A 23884-nucleotide genomic window follows, 5' to 3' on the forward strand; every position below is an offset into this window, starting at 1 on the left:
GTAGGTATGGTGTTTTTGGGATGCAACTCAGTATTCTTCTTCCTCCAAACACGACGAGTTGAGTTTATACCAAAAAGTTTTATTTTGGTTTCATCTGACCACATGACATTCTCCCATGTGCTCTCTGACAAACTTCAGACGGGCCTGGACATGCACTGGCTTAAGCAGGGGGACACGTCTGGCACTGCAGGATTTGATTCCCTTGTTGACGTAGTGTGTTACTGATGGTAACCTTTGTTACTTTGGTCCCAGCTCTCTGCTGGTCATTCACCAGGTCCCCCTGTGTGGTTCTGGGATTTTTGTTCACCGTTCTTATGATCATTTTGACCCCAAGGGATGAGATCTTGCGCGGAGCCCCAAGTTCTCCCACTTAAAATGATGACAGAGGTCTGTAATTTTCATCATAGGTACACTTCAACTGTGAGAGACAGAATGTGAAAAAAAAATCCAGGAATTCACATTGTAGGAATTTTAAAGAATTTATTTGTAAATTATGGTAGAAAATAAGTATTTGGTCACTTCAAACAAGGAAGATATCTGGCTCTCACAGACCTGCAACTTCTTCTTTAAGAAGCTCTTCTATCCTCCACTCGTTACCTGTATTAATGGCACTTGTTTGAACTCGTTATCTATATAAAAGATACCTGTCCACAGCCTCAAACAGTCAGAATCCAAACTCCACTACGGCCAAAATCAAAGAGCTGTCGAAGGACACCAGGAAAATAATTGTAGACCTGCACCAGACTGGGAAGAGTGAATCTACAATAGGCAAGCAGCTTGGTGTGAAAAAATCAACTGTGGGAGCAATTATCAGAAAATGGAAGACATACAAGACCACTGATAATCTCCCTTGATCTGGGGCTCTGCGCAAGATCTCATCCCTTGGGGTCAAAATGATCATAAGAACGATGAACAAAAATCCCAGAACCACACAGGGGGACCTGGTGAATGACCAGCAGAGAGCTGGGACCAAAGTAACAAAGGTTACCATCAGTAACACACTACGTCAACAAGGGAATCAAATCCTGCAGTGCCAGACGTGTCCCCCTGCTTAAGCCAGTGCATGTCCAGGCCCGTCTGAAGTTTGTCAGAGAGCACATGGGAGAATGTCATGTGGTCAGATGAAACCAAAATAGAACTTTTTGGTATAAACTCAACTCGTCGTGTTTGGAGGAAGAAGAATACTGAGTTGCATCCCAAAAACACCATACCTACTGTGAAGCATGGGGGTGGAAACATCATGCTTTGGGGCTGTTTTTCTGCTAAGGGGACAGGACGATTGATCCGTGTTAAGGAAAGAATGAATGGGGCCATGTATCGTGAGATTTTGAGCCAAAACCTCCTTCCATCAGTGAGAGCTTTGAACGGTTGACCAAATACTTATTTTCCACCATAATTTACACATACATTCTTTAAAATTCCTACAATGTGAATTCTTGGGGTTTTTTTTCACATTCTGTCTCTCACAGTTGAAGTGTACCTATGATGAAAATTACAGACCTCTGTCATCATTTTAAGTGGGAGAACTTGCACAATTGGTGGCTGACTAAATACTTTTTTGCCCCACTCTAGGTGTCACATGTTTGAGCAAGCATCTCAAACGGCAGATTCCCATCCCCTAGCGAGGAGGATTATATCTCTTAGTATTCTGACATGCTGCTTGTTATTTAAATGAGTAAATGTCATCCTTACCCACTCCTTCTGTCTTCCATGAGTTGTAAAGTCATACACAGGAATTTTGACGCTCTTGCCCTGCTTGAGTTTGCGCAACGTGTGCGTCAGTAGATCAAAGTCGAAAGCATCAGGGTGGTCAAAATTGTAGTCGTTACTGGCAGCCCGACTCTGTTGTTCTGTAGTGAGGACCTGAGGGACAGTCAAAACAGTGTTTCATAAATGAGACATACAAGGCCTGATCTGCTAAGTATTGCTAAGTCTCCAAATACCACGCGCTAAGTAGCGTGTGCAAACTATAAAATTGAGTGTACTATGAGTAGGCGTGTTGCGTGTGAGCTACCAATATTGGGTGTATAATTGATAACTGCTCCAGACAGCCCTATTTAAATGAGGTTTTTGCATGTTCTAAGCATCTTCACCATGGAGACCTACTCATCATCCACAAAAAGGGTTAAAAGGAAAAGTTGCTTGCAGACATTGTCTTTGGTTGTCTTGTCTTTAATGAAATGAATGTCACAGATGAACAATTTATAGATTCATGGCCTAATCTTTCTATTCTCCAGATGAAAGGCATGATTTATAATCTAGAATAACGATGAGCAGAGATGCGATGTTGCTGCAGGAGCAGGACGCCGGCCGGCTGACAGTGCAGATGCATGAGCTAGTAGTTGGCTCTTCGTCATTGTTATCATAAGCGTTAGCGCTTATGATAACAATATTGCTAATATTAGGTTAATATTCAGGTCACTATATGTAAATAGAGTATTGTTCGCAGTAGGGCTGGGTTATATGGCCTATTTTTAATATCTCATTTTTTTTAGGCCATATCGCGATACACAAAATATATCTCGATATTTTGCCTTAGCCTTGAATTAACACTTGATACATATAATCACAGCAGTATGATGATTCTATGTGTCTACATTAAACATTCTTGTTCATACTGCATTAATAATATATGCTCATTTTAAACTTTCATGCAGAGATGGAAATCACAACTAAGTCAATTGACCAAAACTGTATTTATATTTATTAAACAATGGCACAAACATTCATGTCATTTCCAAAACAGAAAGTGCAAGACTGTCAGAGAAATTTTGAAACAAGCTATTAGTGCAATTTTGTGCATGATGTCACTAAGATGACATATCAAAACAAGACTAAATTAAAGTGCACTTTTTGTACAGAACACCACTACAATAGTTTAAAACAAATAAAGTGCACTTTTGTACATGATTTTGTGGGCGTCTGGCACCGAATGGAGATGTTGACATGCGGAGTAAGCACTCTTCATTCTCTAGCAGGTGACTTTTCAAATGATGCTACATAATAGCAGTAATGCTACTTTTTGTAGCAACGCTTTAGCACCACACTTGACAAATTACGGTTGTCTGTTCACCATATTCCCACTTGAAGCCAAACCACCGCTAGACGATGGATCCCCTTTTGTTTTTCTTGGTAATTAATTCTTCCTTCGTTTGTTACCAGATTCACACCTACTTTCTCTCGTATTACCACTCGCACGGCTCAGCTAGCATCACAGCTAACGTAACCCATGCTGCTACATCTCTGCTCCGCGAGGGCGTATACGTATGTGACGTATGACGTGACAGTATGTGACGTGTGTAAGAAGCACGGTGCGCTTGCTGTCTGTGAGAAGGAGAGACAACAGAGTGGGATAAGCCTGTAGTATAATGCCAGCAGCTAAAATCAAACGGCGTGAGAACGTATACCCAAATATCACGATAGTCATTTTCCATATCGCACAGAGACAAACCAGCGATATATCGAGTATATCGATATATCGCCCAGCCTTAGTTGGCAGGTTTTGGATGATTATTTAAAAATTATTTAGAAGGCTTTGTGGGCGGAATAGAGAGCCCTCATTGACTCAGTTGTTAGCGGACGTTTTATTTATCAATTTATACGACTTAAAATGCATAAAAAACGAAAAACATATGTGTTCATGTCTTACGTAGGGATTGTGAATGATAGACAGCAAATTTCATTCTAATCTTTGCATATTTTCAGTATGATGGTCCGCTGATATGGTCAGAGTGCAGAGTCGTGACGTCATCTGACCCCAAATCTACGGGAATTGCCGAAGACATTCAGAGCGGAGTATTTGAAATGGGCGCCTGAGAGTGTGGCATTTTGTGATGTTTATAGACGTCATTTTCACATACTTTGCGGATTGTGAATACAACTGGACATAGTTTAATGGCTACAATGAAACACAATTAAGCATATAAAGCGAACTTGTTTTTCCATTTTACTGGTACTTTAAATAAATTCACAAAAAAGATTTACAATGATCACAACTGACTATACAATTTGAAAGCTGCAACAAACATATGTAAAAGAACAAAGGGCAAATTATAAAAGGCTGATCTGATGCAAATAGGAATGGGAATCAACCGGTTGTTGTTCAGAACTGGTTCCTAATGTATCACTTCCTTGGAATCGCTTGCCATTTTTCAAACGATTCCCTGAATGATTCTTCTGGGTGGGAATGACGTCATAACACATCGTGCGTAATAACATCATATCGCAAAATGGCATTGTCTGGGCGGCACAAACCCTCTAAAGTTGACTACATTTTGCAAGAACTGTTTGCAATAGCGCTACTTGTAATAATTATAAGAATGCTATTTCATCAAAAGGAGGACATACAAGCAATACGCTGAAACATTTGAACACACAGCACGCAACAATTGTAAATGAAAGTCACGTTTTAGGGCCACTCCTATCTCAAGGCTCATCCCAGCAGCAGTAACGCTAGCACGTCATCTGAATACAACAAGTACTAACACCTCCTATCATCTTAGTGCTATTGTTTGTTAAATTGAAATGCATGCCTTCACATTTAGATGAAAGAGACAGATTCTGACTGGCTCCGAGGCGGGCAGTACTCGCTTCAGTTCACATCTGCCACTAGACCAATCAATGTCACCGAGCAGTGACTTAAGTTTGTGGTGAACAGCTTGCATCTATTTGCCGCAGACACTCATAACTTTCGGTAGGTGAATGTTCAGTTGTAGTCTGAGAAATGTTTAATGTTTTCCTTCATCAACGTTTTAACTCCGTCATTTCCGTTATGCAAAACAATTTTGAATATTGTCTACAAGTCCATTCATGTCAGTAATTCAACTTTGATTTGTGAAACTAATATGTAATATTAAATCATAACATGCAAGGTGAGTAACAATATTAATTTCTTATATTTATTTTCCCAAAATTTTTTTTTTCTATGCTACCTTTGTGCCTCTTAAGACCTCACTGTAGGCTTTGTAAGGTCACGTTACTTCTAAATTAAACTAAATTGATGCTAATTCAGCTTTTTTTTTGTTTTTTTTACAAATAAGAATCAATAAGAGAGCCTTTAGGAACCAAATCGTTAAGCGGATTCAAAATTGGAATAGGAACCGGGAAAATTGTATCAATTCCCAACCATAACTATAAATATACGATCAGTGGAATTATAAATTGATATCATACGTATTGAAAAAACATTCCTCTCCTTTGCATATAAACAGTGCTTACAGTTCATTGCAAATTTACCAACAGCTAAACTTGGAATATAATTCTATACAGTGCATAAATGAGCTAGTAAGCTTGTCATTCTGTGGAGCACAGCATCATTTGATGAAGTCTTTACATATGCAGCAGTAAATTACCACACAATAACAAACATTATCCATTCATTTGGGCGAAATCCAGGCAATATCTAAAGCAATATCACTATCGGCAAAAATATTGTATTAATATGAGCCGATACGTAATTTTTATGAGAATATATGTCAATAATATCAGTCAACTGATCATCCGACATCCCTTACGGATACATTTTGTTTGCAGTATCTTACTCCGTGACTCATTATTTATAGAGTAAAATATCTATATGCACATATATACTATTATGGTGCCAGAGATATTCTTAACTTATTCTAATGCTTATCAAATTCGTTAAATATAGCCACTATTATCATTTTAGTTGGAAATGTGATGGACAGACATGCCCAAGTAGTGATTCTTTCTTTATTGTCTTTGTATATTCAGAAGAAAACTGGTAAAAATGCAAAAACACATGTATTTGTTTTTTTATTATTTCAATGTAATTGTTGAATAGGGTCTGATGACGTTATTACACAGAACAATATTGTTTTTAATGTTTCATGGCACTCAATATTAAGTGTTTTCACTTCACGTTCACTATTCCGTATTTCTACTGAGTTCTTATGGTACTTCATTTAGAAAAGAAAAGCTTGTTCACAGATTCTTGTTAAAGAGCAGAAGTAGTTAGTAGAACTAAATTTAGGAGACCATCATGCGCCACTGTGACCTTCGCACCTGGTGTTCAGGCATTAAAAGTCTTCACCTACAATTTGCAAGATTTCAGAATTGCCTCTTTTCAACCAAACCAATACAGCAATATAATTGTATAAGCTCAACTGTAATAGATGTGTGGATTCAAACTAAGACGCATTCTGTAAACATTTTAGAGGTTGCCCTCCGGGCACAGCAGTGTGAAAACTGGCACTTGCGCAGGGGCTCCAGTGCCGCGGGTCAAAGTGACAGGATTACATAACCACAGTGGGCGGATACATGGAGGAGAAGGAATTGTGGCCCTCCCTCCTCACAACACGTTTCCCTCTTCAGACTCCCTTCAACTAGGGGTGTACGCTAATTATCAGGCCCATTTGAGAAATTATTAAATAGCTTACTTCTTCAGACAGTAATCTATTTATTAGAGATGTCCATGAATTAATTAATGTGGACACCGTCTTAAACAAGTTGAAAAAGTTATTAGGGTAATTACCATTTAGTGTGCAATCTACTAATAAAAGTTTCAATCAATCAGTCGATATTATCGGACTTCCGATATTATCGGCCGATAAATACTTTAAAATGTAATATCGGAAATGATGGGTTTCGGTTTCTAAAAGTAAAATTTATGACTTTTTAAAACACCGCTGTACGGAGTGGTACACAGACATAGGGAGAAGTACATAGCGCCAATAAACTTTAAAGGCACTGCCTTTGCTTGACGGCCCAATCACATAATATCTACGGCTTTTCACACACACAAGTGAATGCAAGGCATACTAGCTCAACAGCCTACAGGTCACACTGAGGGTGGCCGTATGAACAACTTTACACTGTTACAAATATGCGCCACACTGTGAACCCACACCAAACAAGAATGACAATACATTTCGGGAGAACATCCGCACTGTAACCCAACATAAACACAATAGAACAAATACCCTTAACCCCTTGCAGCACTAACTCTTCCGGGACGCTACAATAACCCACCCCCCCACCTCAAACTCTTCATGCTCTCTCAGAGAGAGTATGTCCCAAATTCCAAGCTGCTGTTTTGAGGCATTTTGAAAAAAAGAATGCAGTTTGTGACTTCAATAATAAATATGACAGTGCCATGTTGGCATTTTCTTCCATAACTTCAGTTGATTTATTTTGGAAAACCTTGTTACATTGTTTAATGCATCCAGCGGGGCATCACAACAAAATTACGCATAATAATGTGTTACTTCTACGACTGTGTATATCGGTATCACTTGATATCGGTAATTAAGAGTTGGACAATATCGGAATATCGGATATGGGCAAAAAAGCCATTATCGGACATCTCTAGTATTTTTATAAGTTTAGCCTGGAGTATGTCAATTCTTAATGGGGAAAGATGTTAATGCCTCTTGTTTTCATGTTAGGATTTAAGCTATCGAGCTGATGCCAGTAAGTCTGAGTTTATCTAAGTGCAGTTAACAGTTTCGATTGTTCGGTCATCTTAATCCAAAACGGTAATACTAACTATTGCAAGTTTTACCACGGTTATCATGATTACAGTTTATGATGACATCCTACCCGAAAAAAATCTGTAAACATTAACATTAAAAAAAAATACATACCATTAAAAGATATGTAGCACAAATAACCTATTTAAAAAAAAAACGCTCCAATGAGGTGATACTCATAAAGGTAAATGGGTTAGGGGGAAAAAATGGAGTGGTCCTCCCTCATACGAGGTCGTAAATCCAGGCTATTCAACTGGCGGTCAGGGGCGAAATCCGGCAATGACATCCCACCGGTCGACAATTTCAGTTCAAAACTTGGGAAAGATTTTAGACATTTTTGCTGCATATTAAATATAATAAAACACTAGAGTCCTCCAAAGATCTGCCAATGTGTTTACACTGGTCCAAGTTCCTTTATATACTGTACCAGTGTAAACACATTGGCAGATCCTTACACTGATTGACAGTTTAGCCCCTAAAGACCAGTGTTCCCTACAATGTACATTTGTATTTTGCATAACAAGGCTATTTTTTCAGATTTTATTTAACTGATAGAAGAAAAGCCCAGAGACAAAAGTCCACTACAAAGAAGGCTGGTTCTAATATACACAGAAGTATGGTTCCTAGTTCTTAGCTTTTTGGAAATGTGGCTCCAAAAACAATTTAGTTGAATAGCCCTGTCGAAAACTAATCTCTTACCATCATTAAAGGTACTGGCTTTTGTCGGCTCGTAAACCACTTGGAGCCATGGTGTGTACTTTTGTGCCAATTCTATTTCCCGATATGTTGGCCAGCAAAATACGACGTGTTCACCATACTCCTGCATACACGGATAGATGTTAAAAAAGAACACGCTTCATTTTTTATGAACATGTAATGTAAGTCCTACCATAATAGAGATGTTGTATTTTCTTAGGACAATTATACAGGTACAGTTTGTTAAGTGCACCTTTGTTTGAGCCTTTCTTACTTCCAGGTGGGCACAAACGACAGTTAAATCTAAATTAAATACATAATAATAGATATCAATTAGTTATCAATATTGGTTTAAAGAAGCAGAAAGTATTTTGCATCGGCATGTATGTGCATCCCTAACTTCAACCATCACACCTTCTATCCTCCCCATTACTTAAGAATCTCGAAGAAATTTTTTATTTGTTAATTATCGCTTCAGGCTTTTGGGGCGCTACCAGTCAGACCAGAAATACATTGCTTAATAGGGACTAGGAGTCAGGACAAGTCAGTTCATGCAAACATGTAACTTCAAGAGCCACATACTGAACTTAAGTGTTGACGTGCAGCTGCAACCTGTTGCATACCTTGTAAAAGGAGTCCATGGAAAGCAGGACTACCCATGGAACATCTAGAGCTTCAATGATTTTTCTAGCAACAGTTGTCTTCCCTGAAGCACTGCCGCCACACAGACCTGTGACACAATGTTGACATGCTAACAATGGATGGGCTTTTGCATGCTATCATAGATAGCAACTCATCAAGGCTTGCAGAGAGTACTGTATTTCCTTGAATTTCCGCAGGGTATATTTAGTATTCGCCTGCCGGGTCAAACTCGCTTCCCAAAATAATTAGCACATGCTTAGTATTACCGCCTGGTCAAACTCGTGACGTCACGAGTGACACTTCCCCTGTCGTAATTTTCAAAATGAAGGAGGCTGATTTTCAATACCGGTAATTTGAAATCGCATAAAGGGAAGAAGATTAAGAGCTATTCATTAGGATTTAAGGTCCAAGCTTACATCACACTCAAATTTTTACTGCATACCTTTGGTAAGTGCAGGAGTGAGAAGAGGTTTTAAAATAATTAGCGCATGCTTACTTTTACCGCATAACTTTGGTAAGCGCAGGAGTGAGAAGAGGTTTTAAATTAATTAGCGCCCCGGCGGCAATTCAAGGAAATACGGTATGCTGTACTGATGTTAGCGTGACAAGATGGAAAAGCTGGAGCAACAGTTTAAGAGACAAGCTTAAACAGATAACATCGTCTTTTGGTTTTAGTCCAACATTTGCTTCACATTGACTCAGATCGAGTGTTTTAAAATAAGAGCAGCGCTGGACATTGTAATGGACAAAGTTACTTCACCATCCGAACAATATAGAGAAGCATGATCTCTTGCTGCTAAAGGTGGAGGGATGGTAAACAAATCAAATGCCAAAAATAGGTTGTAACACTAAGTAAATTATTTTGGGAAACGGTGATGTCTATTTGTGGCAGAAATTTTTTGATAAATAAATATATATAACGCAAGAAAACATTAGTGTAGTGCACATCGAGTCACCTACCGATGACAAAGGCTTCTTTGGACTGGGTGCCATGCTCGTTGTACCAGGGGGGGCGCCCAGCAGTGTAGATAGTGCGCTTGGAGGTGCGGAGGAGAGGTGGCTCAGATTTGCACTGACTGGTGGTCCTTTTTCGAGGTGAAAGGCCTGCGCTTACTGAGGGAAGGAGACGGTCCAGTGAGCCCTCACCAGCTCCACTATTAAAACACAAAAAAAATCAACTATCAGTCATTGTTTGGCAAGGAAAACAATGTTTTGGGTATTTTGTTGGTGAAGAGTGGAAGTTTCTAAAGTGAAATCCTTCTGACATTGTACAATTTGGAATTCAAACAAGATGTTCGAAGATGATATGCCACTATAGCCCTCATGTCAGACTTATAGTGGGGCAAAAAAGTATATAGTCAGCCACGGATTGTGCAAGTTCTCCCACTTAAAATGATGACTGAGGTCTGTAATTTTCATCATAGGTACACTTCAACTGTGAGAGACAGAATGTGAAAAAAAAATACAGGAATTCACATTGTAGGAATTTTAAATAATTTATTTGTAAATTATGGTGGAAAATAAGTATTTGGTCAACCATTCAAAGCTCTCACTGATGGAAGGAGGTTTTGGTTCAAATCTCACAATACATGGCCCCATTTGTTCTTTTCCTTAACCCGGATCAATCGTCCTGTCCCCTTAGCAGAAAAACAGCCCCAAAGCATCATGTTTCCACCCCCATGCTTCACAGTAGGTATGGTGTTTTTGGGATGCAACTCATTATTCTTCTTCCTCCAAACAAGACGAGTTGGGTTTGTACCAAAAAGTTCTATTTTGGTTTCATCTGACCACATGACATTCTCCCAATCCTCTGCTGTATCATCCATGTATCCATTCTGGTATAAACTCAACTCGTCGTGTTTGGAGGAAGAAGAATACTGAGTTGCATCCCAAGAAGCATGGGGGTGGAAACATCATGCTTTGGGGCTGTTTTTCTGCTAAGGGGACAAGACGATTGATCCGTGTTAAGGAAAGAACGAATGAGGCCATGTATCGTGAGATTCTGAGCCAAAACCTCCTTCCCTCAGTGAGAGCTTTGAATGGTTGACCAAATACTTATTTTCCACCATAATTTACAAATAAATTCTTTAAAATTCCTACAATGTGAATTCCGGGATTTTTTTTTCACATTCTGTCTGAACTGTACCTATGATGAAAGTTACAGACCTCTGTCATCATTTTAAATGGGAGAACTTGCACAATCAGTGGCTGACTAAATACTTTTTTGCCCCACTTTAAGTATACAGTCGTTCCACGTTTATCACAGATATTTGAAAACAAACATGATATAATTTATTATTAGTTTATTAGTTTATTAAGGATCCCCATTAGTCTACACCGCAGTGGAGACTATTCTTCCTGGGGTCCAGGCAAAAAACATCACACAACCACAGAACAAACGATTAAAATGCAGTACAACATGATCCAATAATAAATTGTCATAATACAAAAATAGGAACAACAAAGAACCAAAAAATACAAATAAATGTTGTTACATAATAATTTTCATACCAAAGATAAAAATAGCAATATAAAAATAGATATACTGTATACATTTTTGCAAAAATAAAACAAAGAACCAATGGCCTAAAATATACACATTAGTGTACCAAAGACAAACAATAAGTGACGAAAAAAGTATCATCCATCCATTTTCTGCTGCTTATCCCATAATCAATAAAATACTCAATAGTCAATAAAAACAGTCATGACATTAGGTACAATCTAAAATAATCTCTTTACGCAATACTTCTCCTTTTAGTTTATTCTTAAAGCCCACTATGCTGGTGATTGATAGCAGATATTGTGGAAGTCTATTCCAGTAAGTGATTGCCCGATACATTACAGTCTTTTTCAAAACATCACTTTTGGGTTTAAGACGGGTGAGAGCACCTCTTTGGGCTAGCCTGGTACTGTAGTTGTGACTGTCACTGGCAAGCAAGAGCTGAGAATACAGATATGAAGGTTTATGGTATGTATAGATGTTTTTTAAAAATAGAATCAAACTACAAGCCAGTCTTTCATCAACACAATGATTGCCGCAAAGTAGGACCATTATTAATAAAAAAAACATTTACATCTAGTGTAATAAACTTTTCATGACTTTCACCATAATTTTTTTTTAACATTTTTAGATCCCTCTAAACATGAAATTACACTCATATAGTCATCTGTATACGCGTTTCACCCAATATTGTAGCTTTGAGTTTGTGCTATACTTTTTCTTTTGTTTGTTTTTATTAAATCAACATAGAAAAAACAAAAAATACACTTCCAATTAGTGCATCACCCCCCCAAAAAAACCCTCCCTCCCCCATTCACACTCATCCACACCCACTCAAACAAAAGGGGTTGTTTCTTTCTGCTGCCAATATTGTGGTTCCACAACATAGACAACACAGTCTGCAAGGGACACAGTCCCTGAAGCACACATGACTGTGTGTGCCGCTAGTCCACTAACATTTCCATTAATTATTATTTTGAGTTTGTGCTGTACTTACTGGTAGCCCTGAGGATTGTCCAAGCGTCATTGTTATGGCTGTCGCCCGGCCACTACAACACCGCCACAACATGTATCGCATTAAAGGCTCACCAATGTGGAGATGTGCTATTGATGAGACAGGATTTAAAGATGAAATCAAATAAAAAGTTGTTCTGCCAAAAAATACCTTGAGACTAATGCGGTGAAGATAGAGTAGCGCCAAGATTAGTCGGTTATGGTTTTTGGCGGTGTAACCATTAACCCGGAAACAGAACTAGGCTTGTTGAATATTTTCACAAAATTGGTACCACAACATTAATTAATTAAAAATACGAAAAATACTGCTCTGTAAAAAAATATATAATACACATATAAAACTTAATTTAGGCAAAAAAACATGTAGAATATGCTTTAAAATCCACAATGTGTGAAGAAAGAGAGATTTGAAGCGAGACGTAGCGACTGTATCTTGCAAACTCTGTGAGACTTTAGCTAAGCATGTTTATTTGGCTTTTGTTGTGTTAACTTCTTTGTACTCTTGTTGTTCTGCTTAACCATTAAAACTCTTTATCGACTCATTTGGAAAAGAGGATAACAGACAGGTTGATTTGTTATGACATGTCTCTCCCGGTCATGTTCTGTGTTGTTTTGTTGTTATTCTCCAAGGTTTTGTGTCAAGTTCTGTTTCTAGCGCTACTAGCAATCCTTTGTTTATGTTCTTGTTGCTCGTAGCGCTTGCACTCAACACACTGGTTTCCGTATGATGATTAGTGTCTCCAATTGCCTTTATACTGTATGTCCATCTGACCCTGCCAGTCTTTGCAGGATTTTAGTTCGCTTTAAGCGACTGTTTGTTTGGCTTTATGCTACTCCCTAAGTTTACGTCTTGCTAAAGACAGCTAGGGCTTCACGGTGGCAGAGGGGTTAGTGCGTCTGCCTTACAATACTAAGGTCCTGAGTAGTCCTGGGTTCAATCCCAGGCTCGGGATCTTTCTGAAATCATGTCATCCCCGTGACTGCGTGGGTTCCCTTCGGGTACTCCGGCTTCCTCCCACTTCCAAAGACATGCACCTGGGGATAGGTTGATTGGCAACACTAAATTGGTCCTAGTGTGTGAATGTGAGTGTGAATGTTGTCTGTCCATCTGTGTTGGCCCTGCAATGAGGTGGCGACTTGTCCAGGGTGTACCCCGCCTTCCGCCCGATTGTAGCTGAGATAGGCACCAGCGCACCCCGCGACCCCAAAGGGAATAAGCGGTAGAAAATGGATGGATGGATGGATAAAAATAGGTAAGGTTTCGCCCTGTACACCATGTGCCTTTTGAATGGATAAAGATAGCTAAGGTTTCGCCCTTTACACCATGTGCTTTTTTCCTGCGGCACGCTTCTCTTGCATTTTTGCCTGAAATTGGATTTAATCATCATCTTACCTGCACACCGCTTCCTGCCTTTCCTTCCACGTCCTGGGAAACACAAGCATTGCAGCAATGCGACTCAAACGTGACATGATTAGCATCAACTCCGTTTAGTTTAGAGTGGAAGTGTCTAACTCATATGAATCATGGGTACATCGCAGTTATAAACTGCCTTGACACGGCCACTTATAACTGCAAAACCATTTAAAAATATAGTCGTCTAGTGGTGTTATGCAATTGTTCCTACATTTGAATTCAAACGCTATTTATTAACAAACTGTTCGGAATCAAAAGTAAAGATGTAGATACCGCATTTTTCCGAGTATAAGTCGCTCCGGAGTATAAGTCGCACCCGCCGAAAATGCATAATAAAGAAGGAAAAAACATATATAAGTAGCACTGGAGTATAAGTCCCATTTTTGGGGGAAATTTATTTGATAAAACCCAACACCAAGAATTGACATTTGAAAGGCAATTTAAGATAAACAAAGAATAGTGAACAACAGGCTGAATAAGTGTACGTTATATCAGTGGTGCCCAACCTTTTTTTTTTGTCATGAAAAAGGGAGGTTTTTGGGTTGGTGCACTAATTGTAAGTGTATCTTGTGTTTTTTATGTTGATTTAATAATAAAAAATTAAATGAAAAAAATAATAAAAAATTATTCTGCGGCCCGGTACCAATCGAGCCCGGTGGTTGGGGACCACTGCTTTATATGACGCATAAATAACCAACTGAGAAGGTACCTAGTATGTTAACGTAACATATTATGGTAAGAGTCATTCAAATAACTATAACATATAGATCATGCTATACGTTTACCAAACAATCTGTCACACCTAATTGCTAAATCCGATTAAATCTTATACATCTAGTCTCTTACGTGAATGAGCTAAATAATATTATTTGATATTTTACGGTAATGTGTTAATAATTTCACACATAAGTTGCTCCTGAGTATAAGTCGCACTAACCAAACTATGAAAAAAACTGCGACTTATGGTCCGAAAAATTCAAGTTCAGCTTGGACTAGCTTGTTGCATTGTATTGAGTTAAAAACTGCAGTTGTATGTGGTACAATATTTTACTGTCAAAATTGAAATCCATTTAGCAAGAAAGACAGAGTTTTATTGACGCACATTATTTCCATGCTTTCACAGGCCACAGAAAATGATGTGGCAACCCAGATGTGGCCCTGGGCCTTGAGTTTGACACCTGTGATTTAGAATAAACATGAGTGTACAAAGCCAACATTGAGGTCTTAGGAGGTTTTCAGCTTCAATGGGGTGCCAAGGCCAACGGGGTCCCCGAAAAAAATATTTGGTTTGGAAAATAATAAAATACGTTTTTTATTGTAGAAATAATCAAAATACAACATCAACTGTTATGTAACAAATGGACAGGAATGTTCATTAACATTTTTCTAAAAGAAATTCGAATGATTCTTTTTAAAATACTATATGAGTTGACCACTCAAAAGTATGTATAACTTTGTTATTCTGTGACAAATACAAGTCAAATCCTACAGGACTGTGTTTGTGCCGCGACCGGTGCAGTGCATGGTGATGTCATGTGCGCCCACCGGCATTGATAAGGAAATAGATACAGCTAGTGAACAATTCTTAGGAACCAGTTATTAACAAGAACCGGGTTTAGATTCCTATCCCTATGTGTGAGACAAAGAAAGAAAGCCATGCGTACAATTTACCAACTGTAAATAAAACTAAGAAGGCATCGATGTACCGTTTGGTGTGGGTTAATGTTTAGTTCATACTTACAGGCAAGTTTGACCAATTCAGCAGAGTGCAACAGCAACAACAGTGGGTGCCAAAGTACACACAGTGACTCGATTGCATGACAACAGTCGGCCGTCTGTGCTACCGTGCAATGTGCATCCACAGTGTTGAGGCAATGACTAAAACCATAGTGTCCTCACAAACTCGCCACAAAGTAGGTTTTTCAAGCTGAAAACGCTACCCATAATCAAGTGCTCAGCAACACAATAGCAATTTCCTCAAATAAGGCATTATCAACTGAAGCATGTTTTAGAGTGGAGGAAGGAACGTTAACTTTACAGAAAAACAAAGATAGCTCAACAAAATGCATATTACGTAAAACTTTTTATCAGTGGTCCAACTTACTGCATTATCCGACTCATTCGGACTTCCCCCAGCGAGGTTTGTAAAAAGCCAGCTGCCATTCTTTTTAGTAGAATGCATACATGCACGTGCACAGTACAGCATTTAACGGTATTTTGCTGTTGGGGCTACTGTCAAGCCTCTTTATATAGGTAATATACCTGCCCCGGTGGAACACAGCAGCAGTTATCTTATCGCAGTGGAGGAACCCACTGTACTCATGGATCAAGATAAGGGACACACGGACACATACATTGACACACACACACAGTAGATTATCATTTAAAACAAGGGGTGTAACGGTATTGTAGATACCATAGTATTCCGGTTTCCAACTCTTCACAATAATACCTTGACGCGTGACGATGTCAAAAAAAAACATTGTGTGTAGTTTCTCTGCGCAGCGCTGGGCGCCAATGTGGGGGCGTGGAACGCCGTAAGCAAGAAGGGAAGGGTGTTCGTAGTCAATGAGAGGAATTGTTTTTTGGACATGACCTGCAAATTGCCAGCCAAACTCTTTCCATATCTATTTGTGTTATGTTGCTAACAAATAAACAAACTCTGCTGAAACATAACCTCTTTGGCGGAGGTAAGAAAGTCCGCATTCCGCAAAGCAATACTTTTCCCTTGGGCGTTTTCAAGGCGACACACAGCCAGCCGGTCACGTCAAACAGCATGCAGGTAATAAAAAAAACAAAAAACTGTACAACGCGGGGAATATAAGGAAACTGAAAAACTATTCAATCAATCCTCAATCCATCTATTTGGAGCTGGAGCCTATTGAGAAGCAGTTAGACAGAAGATAGCGTACACCCTGGACAAGTCACCCCCTCAAACTGTCATCCAGAAAAAAATACTTACAGACAGCAAAGTTAAACATCAGTTTGTGAGGTGTTTACATTAAAAGTTAACTTGTTACTTAATTTTTCTGAGAAACAGCATTTTCCAGACTGATATAAACATGTCCACTGCTTTACAGAAAGTAATTGTTGAAAGACACTCAAGTGAACATTATTGTTTTACACTGGATGTTTACATTGTCACTTTAAAGCAGGGGCGCCCACACTTTTTCTGCAGGCGAGCTACTTTTCAATTGACCAAGTCGAGGAGATCTACCTCATTCCTATTTATAATTTATATTTATTTATTTATGAAAGAGACATTTTTGTTAACAAGTTAATGGAGTTTAATGATAATACAAGCATGTTTAACACACATAGATTCCTTTCTTTCATGAAGACAAGAATATAAGTTGGTGTATTTGATTCTGATGACTTGCATTGATTGGAATTAGACAGTGGTGCTGATAACGTCCGCATTTTCAAATGGAGGAAAAAAAAAAGTCCTCCTTTCTGTCCAATACCACATGAAAGTGGTTGGATTTGGCATCTCATTTGTCCAACTTGCATACTTGTTTTTAAACACTTTGTTATGAGAGTAGCATATGTGTGTGGCCCTTTAATGTCTGGCAGCAGGTGAGTGACGTCAGTGAGAGTGCGGGTGGGCAAGCAAGTGAGAAAGCGGTCGCTGAGGGCGGGGGAGAAATACATTGGCATCAAACTCCGTAGCTTGCTAGCTTGTGCACGCTAGCTTTCTGAGACTCTTATTTTGTTAGCACAGGCAGGATGAAACAGGTCTTTTATGGTGAAGACAGGAACTGTGCAGTCGGTCTTTAGAGTTTTGACAGTAGGTACGGAGTCTCTAGAAATAAAATGTGTTTCTCTGCGTCCGCCCTGTTAGTGATTTTTTTCTTAAATATGAGCTTGCAGCAGCCAGCGTCATCTCACAAGATCCTCGGGTGCCGAGAATGTCAAACAACTGACGAAAGTGAAGTCTTGGTATGATTGATGATTGCTCATTTTTATGTATATTTTTTAATGCCTGGCTTGAGATCGACTGACACACCCTCCGAGATCGACCAGTCGATCGCGATTGACGTAATGGGCACCCCTGCTTTAAAGACACCAAATAAAGTTTTTTTTTTAGATTTGCTTGAAACAGTAGATGCCGCTGCACAATTCTTTGCGCTTAAAAATACATACAGTATATGTGGTAATAAATATGATCAGAACATTTTTGCATTAGATTTGTGTTTGATTGCAATAAGTGTGTTTATCCCAAACATTCCTGCCACTTCATTTTACACACTATAACATTTTTAAGCCTTTTTATTGGACATATCCCACAATAATATTGTACATTGACCTTAATACCATGATAATATGGTACCGTGAGATATGATACTGTTACATCCTGAGTTAAAACCAAACCAGGGTGCGATTAAAGATTACTGCATTGAAGTTGCTGAATCATGCACTTCTTCTGCAACTACAGTCAGAAGCATTCCAGTGTGCACACTCATCTGTCATTGGGCAAAGGAAATCTTACAGCACAAATCTCCCCCAAGGTCAACAATAGTCCCAGCTAAGAACAGTTGCACTTATAAGACAAGGGCTGTAAATGTGTTACCCTTTATCTTGGAAACCTTGTATTAAAGTTTTTAAGCAAATATTTTGTGTTTTTTATGAAAGTGTATGCTGATATAATGTATAGCTCTTCTGATGCAAAAATGACAAACTAGGTTACCACTTGGCTTTGTTTTAGATGACCTATGAAAATAATTGTGCTGGTTTAAGATATACAAATATAAATTGGGTTTACTAAGTGTAGTAGATTAAGCTTACTTTAAGGAAGCATACAACTCTTAAAAGTCGTTGAAAAATAGATTTTTGGAACACAGAATGTGGCATTTTCTGCTTAAGTTTGACTCGATTTTCAACATGAAAACTAAAAGTCTGTTTATCTTGCTTTCAAAACATAACCAAAGTTGCCTTAAAAGATTTGAATGGGATATTTTCCTTTATTTTTCTAAGGATGTGGTGGCTCCTCTGAAAACTTTGCCCCACACTTTGAAAATTATGGAAATAGAATTGTCTCACATCAACTTATATATATCAATATGATATTAATACATATGCAGATATGAATGAATACAAAAATACAAATACAAATGTGATGTACAAATAAATAATTTGTACAAAAAAACGCGTATTTGTAAATATATTTTTGAGATTTGAAAATATATACAAATAAAATGTTTAAATATAAAAATGTGACATACATATAAATCAAGAATTTGTATAATTAAACGTGTATTTGTAAATATATTTTTGAGATTTGAAAATAAATGTTTGATTTTGTATAATAATAATTACAATAATTTTGCCACACCGAGTGCGTGTGTGACAATCAGTGGTACTTTAACTTAACTTTAATTAATATCATATTCCCATCCATCCATTTTTCTACCGCTTATTCCCTTTTGGGGTTGCGGGGGGCGCTGGCGCCTATCTCAGCTACAATCGGGCGGAAGGCAGTGTACACCCTGGACAAGTCGCCACCTCATCGCAGGGCCAACACAGATAGACAGACAACATTCCCACTCACATTCACACACTAGGGCCAATTTAGTGTTGCCAATCAACCTATCCCCAGGTGCGTGTCTTTGGAAGTGGGAGGAAGCCGGAGTACCCGGAGGGAACCCACGCATTCACGGGGAGAACATGCAAACTCCACACAGGTCCCGAGCCTGGGATTGAACCAATGACTGCAGGACCTTATTGATTATATATATATATATATATATATATATATATATATATATATATATATATATATTTATTTATTTATTTATATATATATATATATATCTTGATTGGATTATCCAGAGAATAGTGCTCGATACCGTGGTAGAGCGCAATATGTAGGTGTGGGAAAAATCACAAGACTACTTCATCTCTACAGAACTGTTTCATGAGGGGTTCCCTCAATCATCAGGTAATCTCCTGATGATTGAGGGAACCCCTCATGAAACAGTTCTGTAGAGATGAAGTAGTCTTGTGATTTTTCCCACACCTATATATATATATATATATATATATATATATATATATATATATATATATATATATATGTATAAGTTGATGTCTGACAATTCTACTTCTATAGAAAATCGCTGTTATAAATTATCATAAATGCAAACCAAAAATGTGTATAATATTAAGTACGCTACAAAACCTCCAGGATGTTCAGCTGTCCTGCGGGAGGGGTCCTGAAAGGGTCACCCGTCAATCTCAAATCTGACAGACACTGAACAACATAGCCCTTTAAAAACGTGTTTAACTTGTTCCACTTCAGCCCAGTGGGAACTTAAAACAGTAAAAAACTGGAGAAAACGCCAAGAAATCTATACTTAGAAACCACTCAACAACAACAACAACAGGCACTGCAGCAGAAGTACCAGAAAGATACTCCAAAAGGCAAGAAATATGACAAAATAAAGAGGATGCGCCAAGCTAAATAGGATACGATAAGCTAAATAAAATGAAATAAAGTGCACTTACCGGCCATCAGATCTCAGGGTCCAGCAACCAGATATTCTGGCTCCAGAGTAATTTGGTAAAATGCTCATAAGTAAACAGGTCCACTACTTGGCTGGATCTTTAATGATTGTATATGTTTACACTCTGCTATATGTGTGCTGCAACGCATCGAGAGAAGGCAACAGTGCACAAAAGGGGTGGATGGTTGGGGATCCGACTGAATGATAAACGAAACTTTACATACTTTGCGTTTTCCCCACACTCGTGGCGCGCACGCAGGAGGGAGGACACTGCGGCGCGTTCATGTCAAAACGATCGCGCGCGCGCGGTCTCGTGGCCACGCCTCCTCCTCCTCCTCCTCCTCGTCGTCGTTCTCCTATTTCTCCTCCTTCCACTTCAACAGCGACTGCTCGCAGTGCGTGGACGGCCTGCCTTTACGAAGAAACTCATTTGGCGGTATTAATAGTAGCAGCAGCTACCAGAAACACCGGCCGGGCTGCAGGCGCGCTCGGGTAAACACATGCGCGTCATCTGCATCTGGCAGTGCGCGTTCACGGTGCGGTTGGGGGTAAACAAGAGCGCGACGGAGAACGAACAGGAGCAAAAAGTATAGGAACCAAAAGGTCAATTACTCCAGGCTAGTGTTTGACTTCTCAATGCATTGCATTAAGGGAAGAGCAGAGTTGTGTTTGCCACTGAAGGGACTCCAGTGTCTTTACAGCAGTCTGGGGACGTCAGCCGTATGTCTGCACACACGCACGCGTCATAAACAGCATAATGAAATCCAACACTTCTCATCAGCTGACAACACTACACTTCCACCCACAGACACTGCACACAAACAAAGCATTCTTGTTCCTCAACTGAGCCCTATCCAATAATTGTTTTTTGCTGTGGGTAAACAAATATTTAAAATAGCAAAGGACTTATGTAAACATATGAAAACATCTTCAAATATTTGCATTCAAGAGCTGTTAAAATGTCAAGCGTGATAAATTGCATTGGGGAGAACTTGCATTGATGAGCCCTGCTGCATATCAAGGCAATAAAATGCAAACTTAAAGAATCAATGCCTATTGCACATTTGTCACAAAAGGTGCATACATACATATATACATACATACATACATATACATAACCCCGCCTTCCGCCCGATTGTAGCTGGGATAGGCACCAGCGGCCCCCGCAACTCCAAAGGGAATAAGCGGTAGAAAATGGATGGATGGAAAAAATTGTTTTATTTATTTATTTTAATCAATCCAACAAACCAATACACAGCAATACCATAACAATGCAATCCAATTCCAAAACCAAACCTGACCCAGCAACACTCAGAACTGCAATAAACAGAGCAATTGAGAGGAGACACAAACACGACACAGAACAAACCAAAAGTAGTGAAACAAAAATGAATATTATCAACAACAGTATCAATATTAGTTATAATTTCAGCATAGCAGTGATTAAAAATGCCTCATTGACATTATCATTAGACATTTATAAACATTTAAAAAAAAAAAAGAGAAATAGTATCAGAGTGGCTTACACTTGCATCGCATCTCATAAGCTTGACAACACACTGTGTCCAATAATTTCACAAAAATAAAATAAGTCATATTTTTGCTTCGTTTAATAGTTAAAACAAATTTACATTATTGCTATCAGTTGATGAAACATTGTCCTTTACTATTATAAAAAGCTTTTTACAAAAATCTACTACTCTGCTAGTATGTCAGCAGACTGGGGTAGATCCTGCTGAAATCCTATGTATTGAATGAATACAGAATCGTTTTGAATCAGAAAAAGATCGTTTTTGAATCGAGAATCATGTTCAATCGAAAAATTTTTATATATAATCGAATCGCGACCCCAAGAATAGATATTTAATCGAATCGTGGGACACCCAAAGATTCGCAGCCCTATATGTATATATATATATATATATATATATATATATATATATATATATATATATACACACACACACATGCATACATATATACATACATATTTTTACACACATATATACATACATATATACACATACACACATATATATATATATATATATTTATATATATATATGTATATATATATATATATATATATACATATACATACATACATATACACTTACACACACATATCAGGAGAAATTTGGGAGAATGGTTGTCCCGGGAGATTTTCGGGAGAGGCACAGAAATTTGGGTGTCTTCCGGAAAATTTGGAAGGGTTGGCAAATATGCAATAATACCGTGACGTTTGACAGTATCACAAAAAAACATGGTGAGTGTAGTTTTTTCTGGCGTTTTAGCGTTGGAATCTGCAGGCAAAGCGGGGGCAATGATTGCCAAAAGCGGGAAGTGAAGTGTGTTCGTACTTGTAGACAAGAGGATTTGTTTTTTGGATATTAAATCTGTCCATAACTGCTTGAGTTAGGTTGCTAACAAACGGACAAACAAGTCCAGGCCAAAACATAACCTCTTTGGCAGAGATAAGAAAGTCTGTGTTCTGCAAAGCGAAGTGGACCACTTTTGTTTCGAGCGTTTCTATCTCCGAATTTCCACTGAAAACGGAACAGCCGCAGACTGGCACGTGCGTGTCGGCAGACTCTTTCCAATTTTATTTGAGTCAATGTGTCTAGTTCCACCGCCCATGGAACGTCAACGATTGGCCGTTGCCGCAGAGCTTTTATTTTTGCCCAACGCCGCAAAAAATCTGTAAAATTTCGCCTAAATCTTCCAGTGTTAAACAGGAAGTCATGCACAAACACAAAATTAAGTGTCTGTTTTACTTTGAAAATAAATTTACTCCATCTTCCGGAGGGATTGTATTTTAGGTTCTAACGGGTGGCGACGGACATGAAGTCAACTTGTGAAAGGTTTTGAAACATAATTTCATCTTGATGACAAAAATGGATGAGGACATGCTGATTCTATAGGTCCAAAATTCAAAAATAATGTACAGGCATATTCCGAGCAGTTAAATCAGGATACTGAGGCCTGTGTGAAATATCAGCTGATACGGAGATCGGGAAAGCAAAGGACTGGTTGTGTGATATGCTCGCTCAGGATGATGTTACTGTTGCATTGTTGCCTGCTGCAAAAATATAAGTGGCAGGACCTACTTTATTTGCTTCTGCTTCTCTGGACAGAATAAACATTTTGGGGTTCACTTTGGTAATACCTCCCTTATCATGTGATAATGCGCGGATTCGCGAGATCTTGTAAAAGTTTGTACTATTTGCTGCACGACGGAGATGCAACAGAACGGCAGTGGGGATAGTCAGATGTTAAATGGCGAAGCTCTCCCGCGGTGAGGTCGGTCCGCGGCCGTTTTGCATTCAGTGGAACTTCAGGGTAAGGCGTCACACAGCCAGCCAGTCTCGTCGGACTGCATGGTGGGAAATCACCCCAAAAATTATTCAACGCCGGATATACGAGTAAAATAAAAAAGTACTTGATACATCCTCAATTTATCCACCTTTTTTCCTACCGCTTGTCTTTTGATGTCTCGGAGGGCTGGAGCTATTCCAGGTGCAGGACTAGACATGTCGCCACCTCGTAAACCGTCACACTAAAAAAATATACGTGTCAGAAGTCAGCGAAGCTAACCATCAGGTTGTGAGGTATTTACATTGTT

At 38.8% G+C, this 23884-nt stretch overlaps 1 protein-coding gene across 6 annotated transcripts in view; it reads right to left on the reverse strand.

Annotated features, from left to right (window-relative positions):
• Nucleotides 1-23884, reverse strand: part of LOC133554990 (uridine-cytidine kinase-like 1) — a 46596-nt gene that overhangs the window by 16860 nt on the left and 5852 nt on the right. For 5 of the 6 annotated variants that reach the window (XM_061904366.1, XM_061904364.1, XM_061904361.1 and 2 more), the window contains exons 1-4: nt 20264-20509; nt 9789-9982; nt 8810-8916; nt 1693-1863 (exon numbers count right to left, since the gene is read on the reverse strand). In XM_061904366.1, the coding sequence (XP_061760350.1) occupies nt 1693-1863; nt 8810-8916; nt 9789-9982; nt 20264-20331 (540 nt within the window). In that variant the 5' untranslated portion in view covers nt 20332-20509. Of the gene's footprint in view, nt 1-1692; nt 1864-8809; nt 8917-9788; nt 9983-20263; nt 20510-23884 lie in introns of those variants that run through there. The other variant, XM_061904363.1, reaches the window with a different exon arrangement.

The sequence above is a fragment of the Nerophis ophidion genome, linkage group LG06 (assembly GCF_033978795.1).
Source record: "Nerophis ophidion isolate RoL-2023_Sa linkage group LG06, RoL_Noph_v1.0, whole genome shotgun sequence".
NCBI lineage: Eukaryota > Metazoa > Chordata > Actinopteri > Syngnathiformes > Syngnathidae > Nerophis > Nerophis ophidion.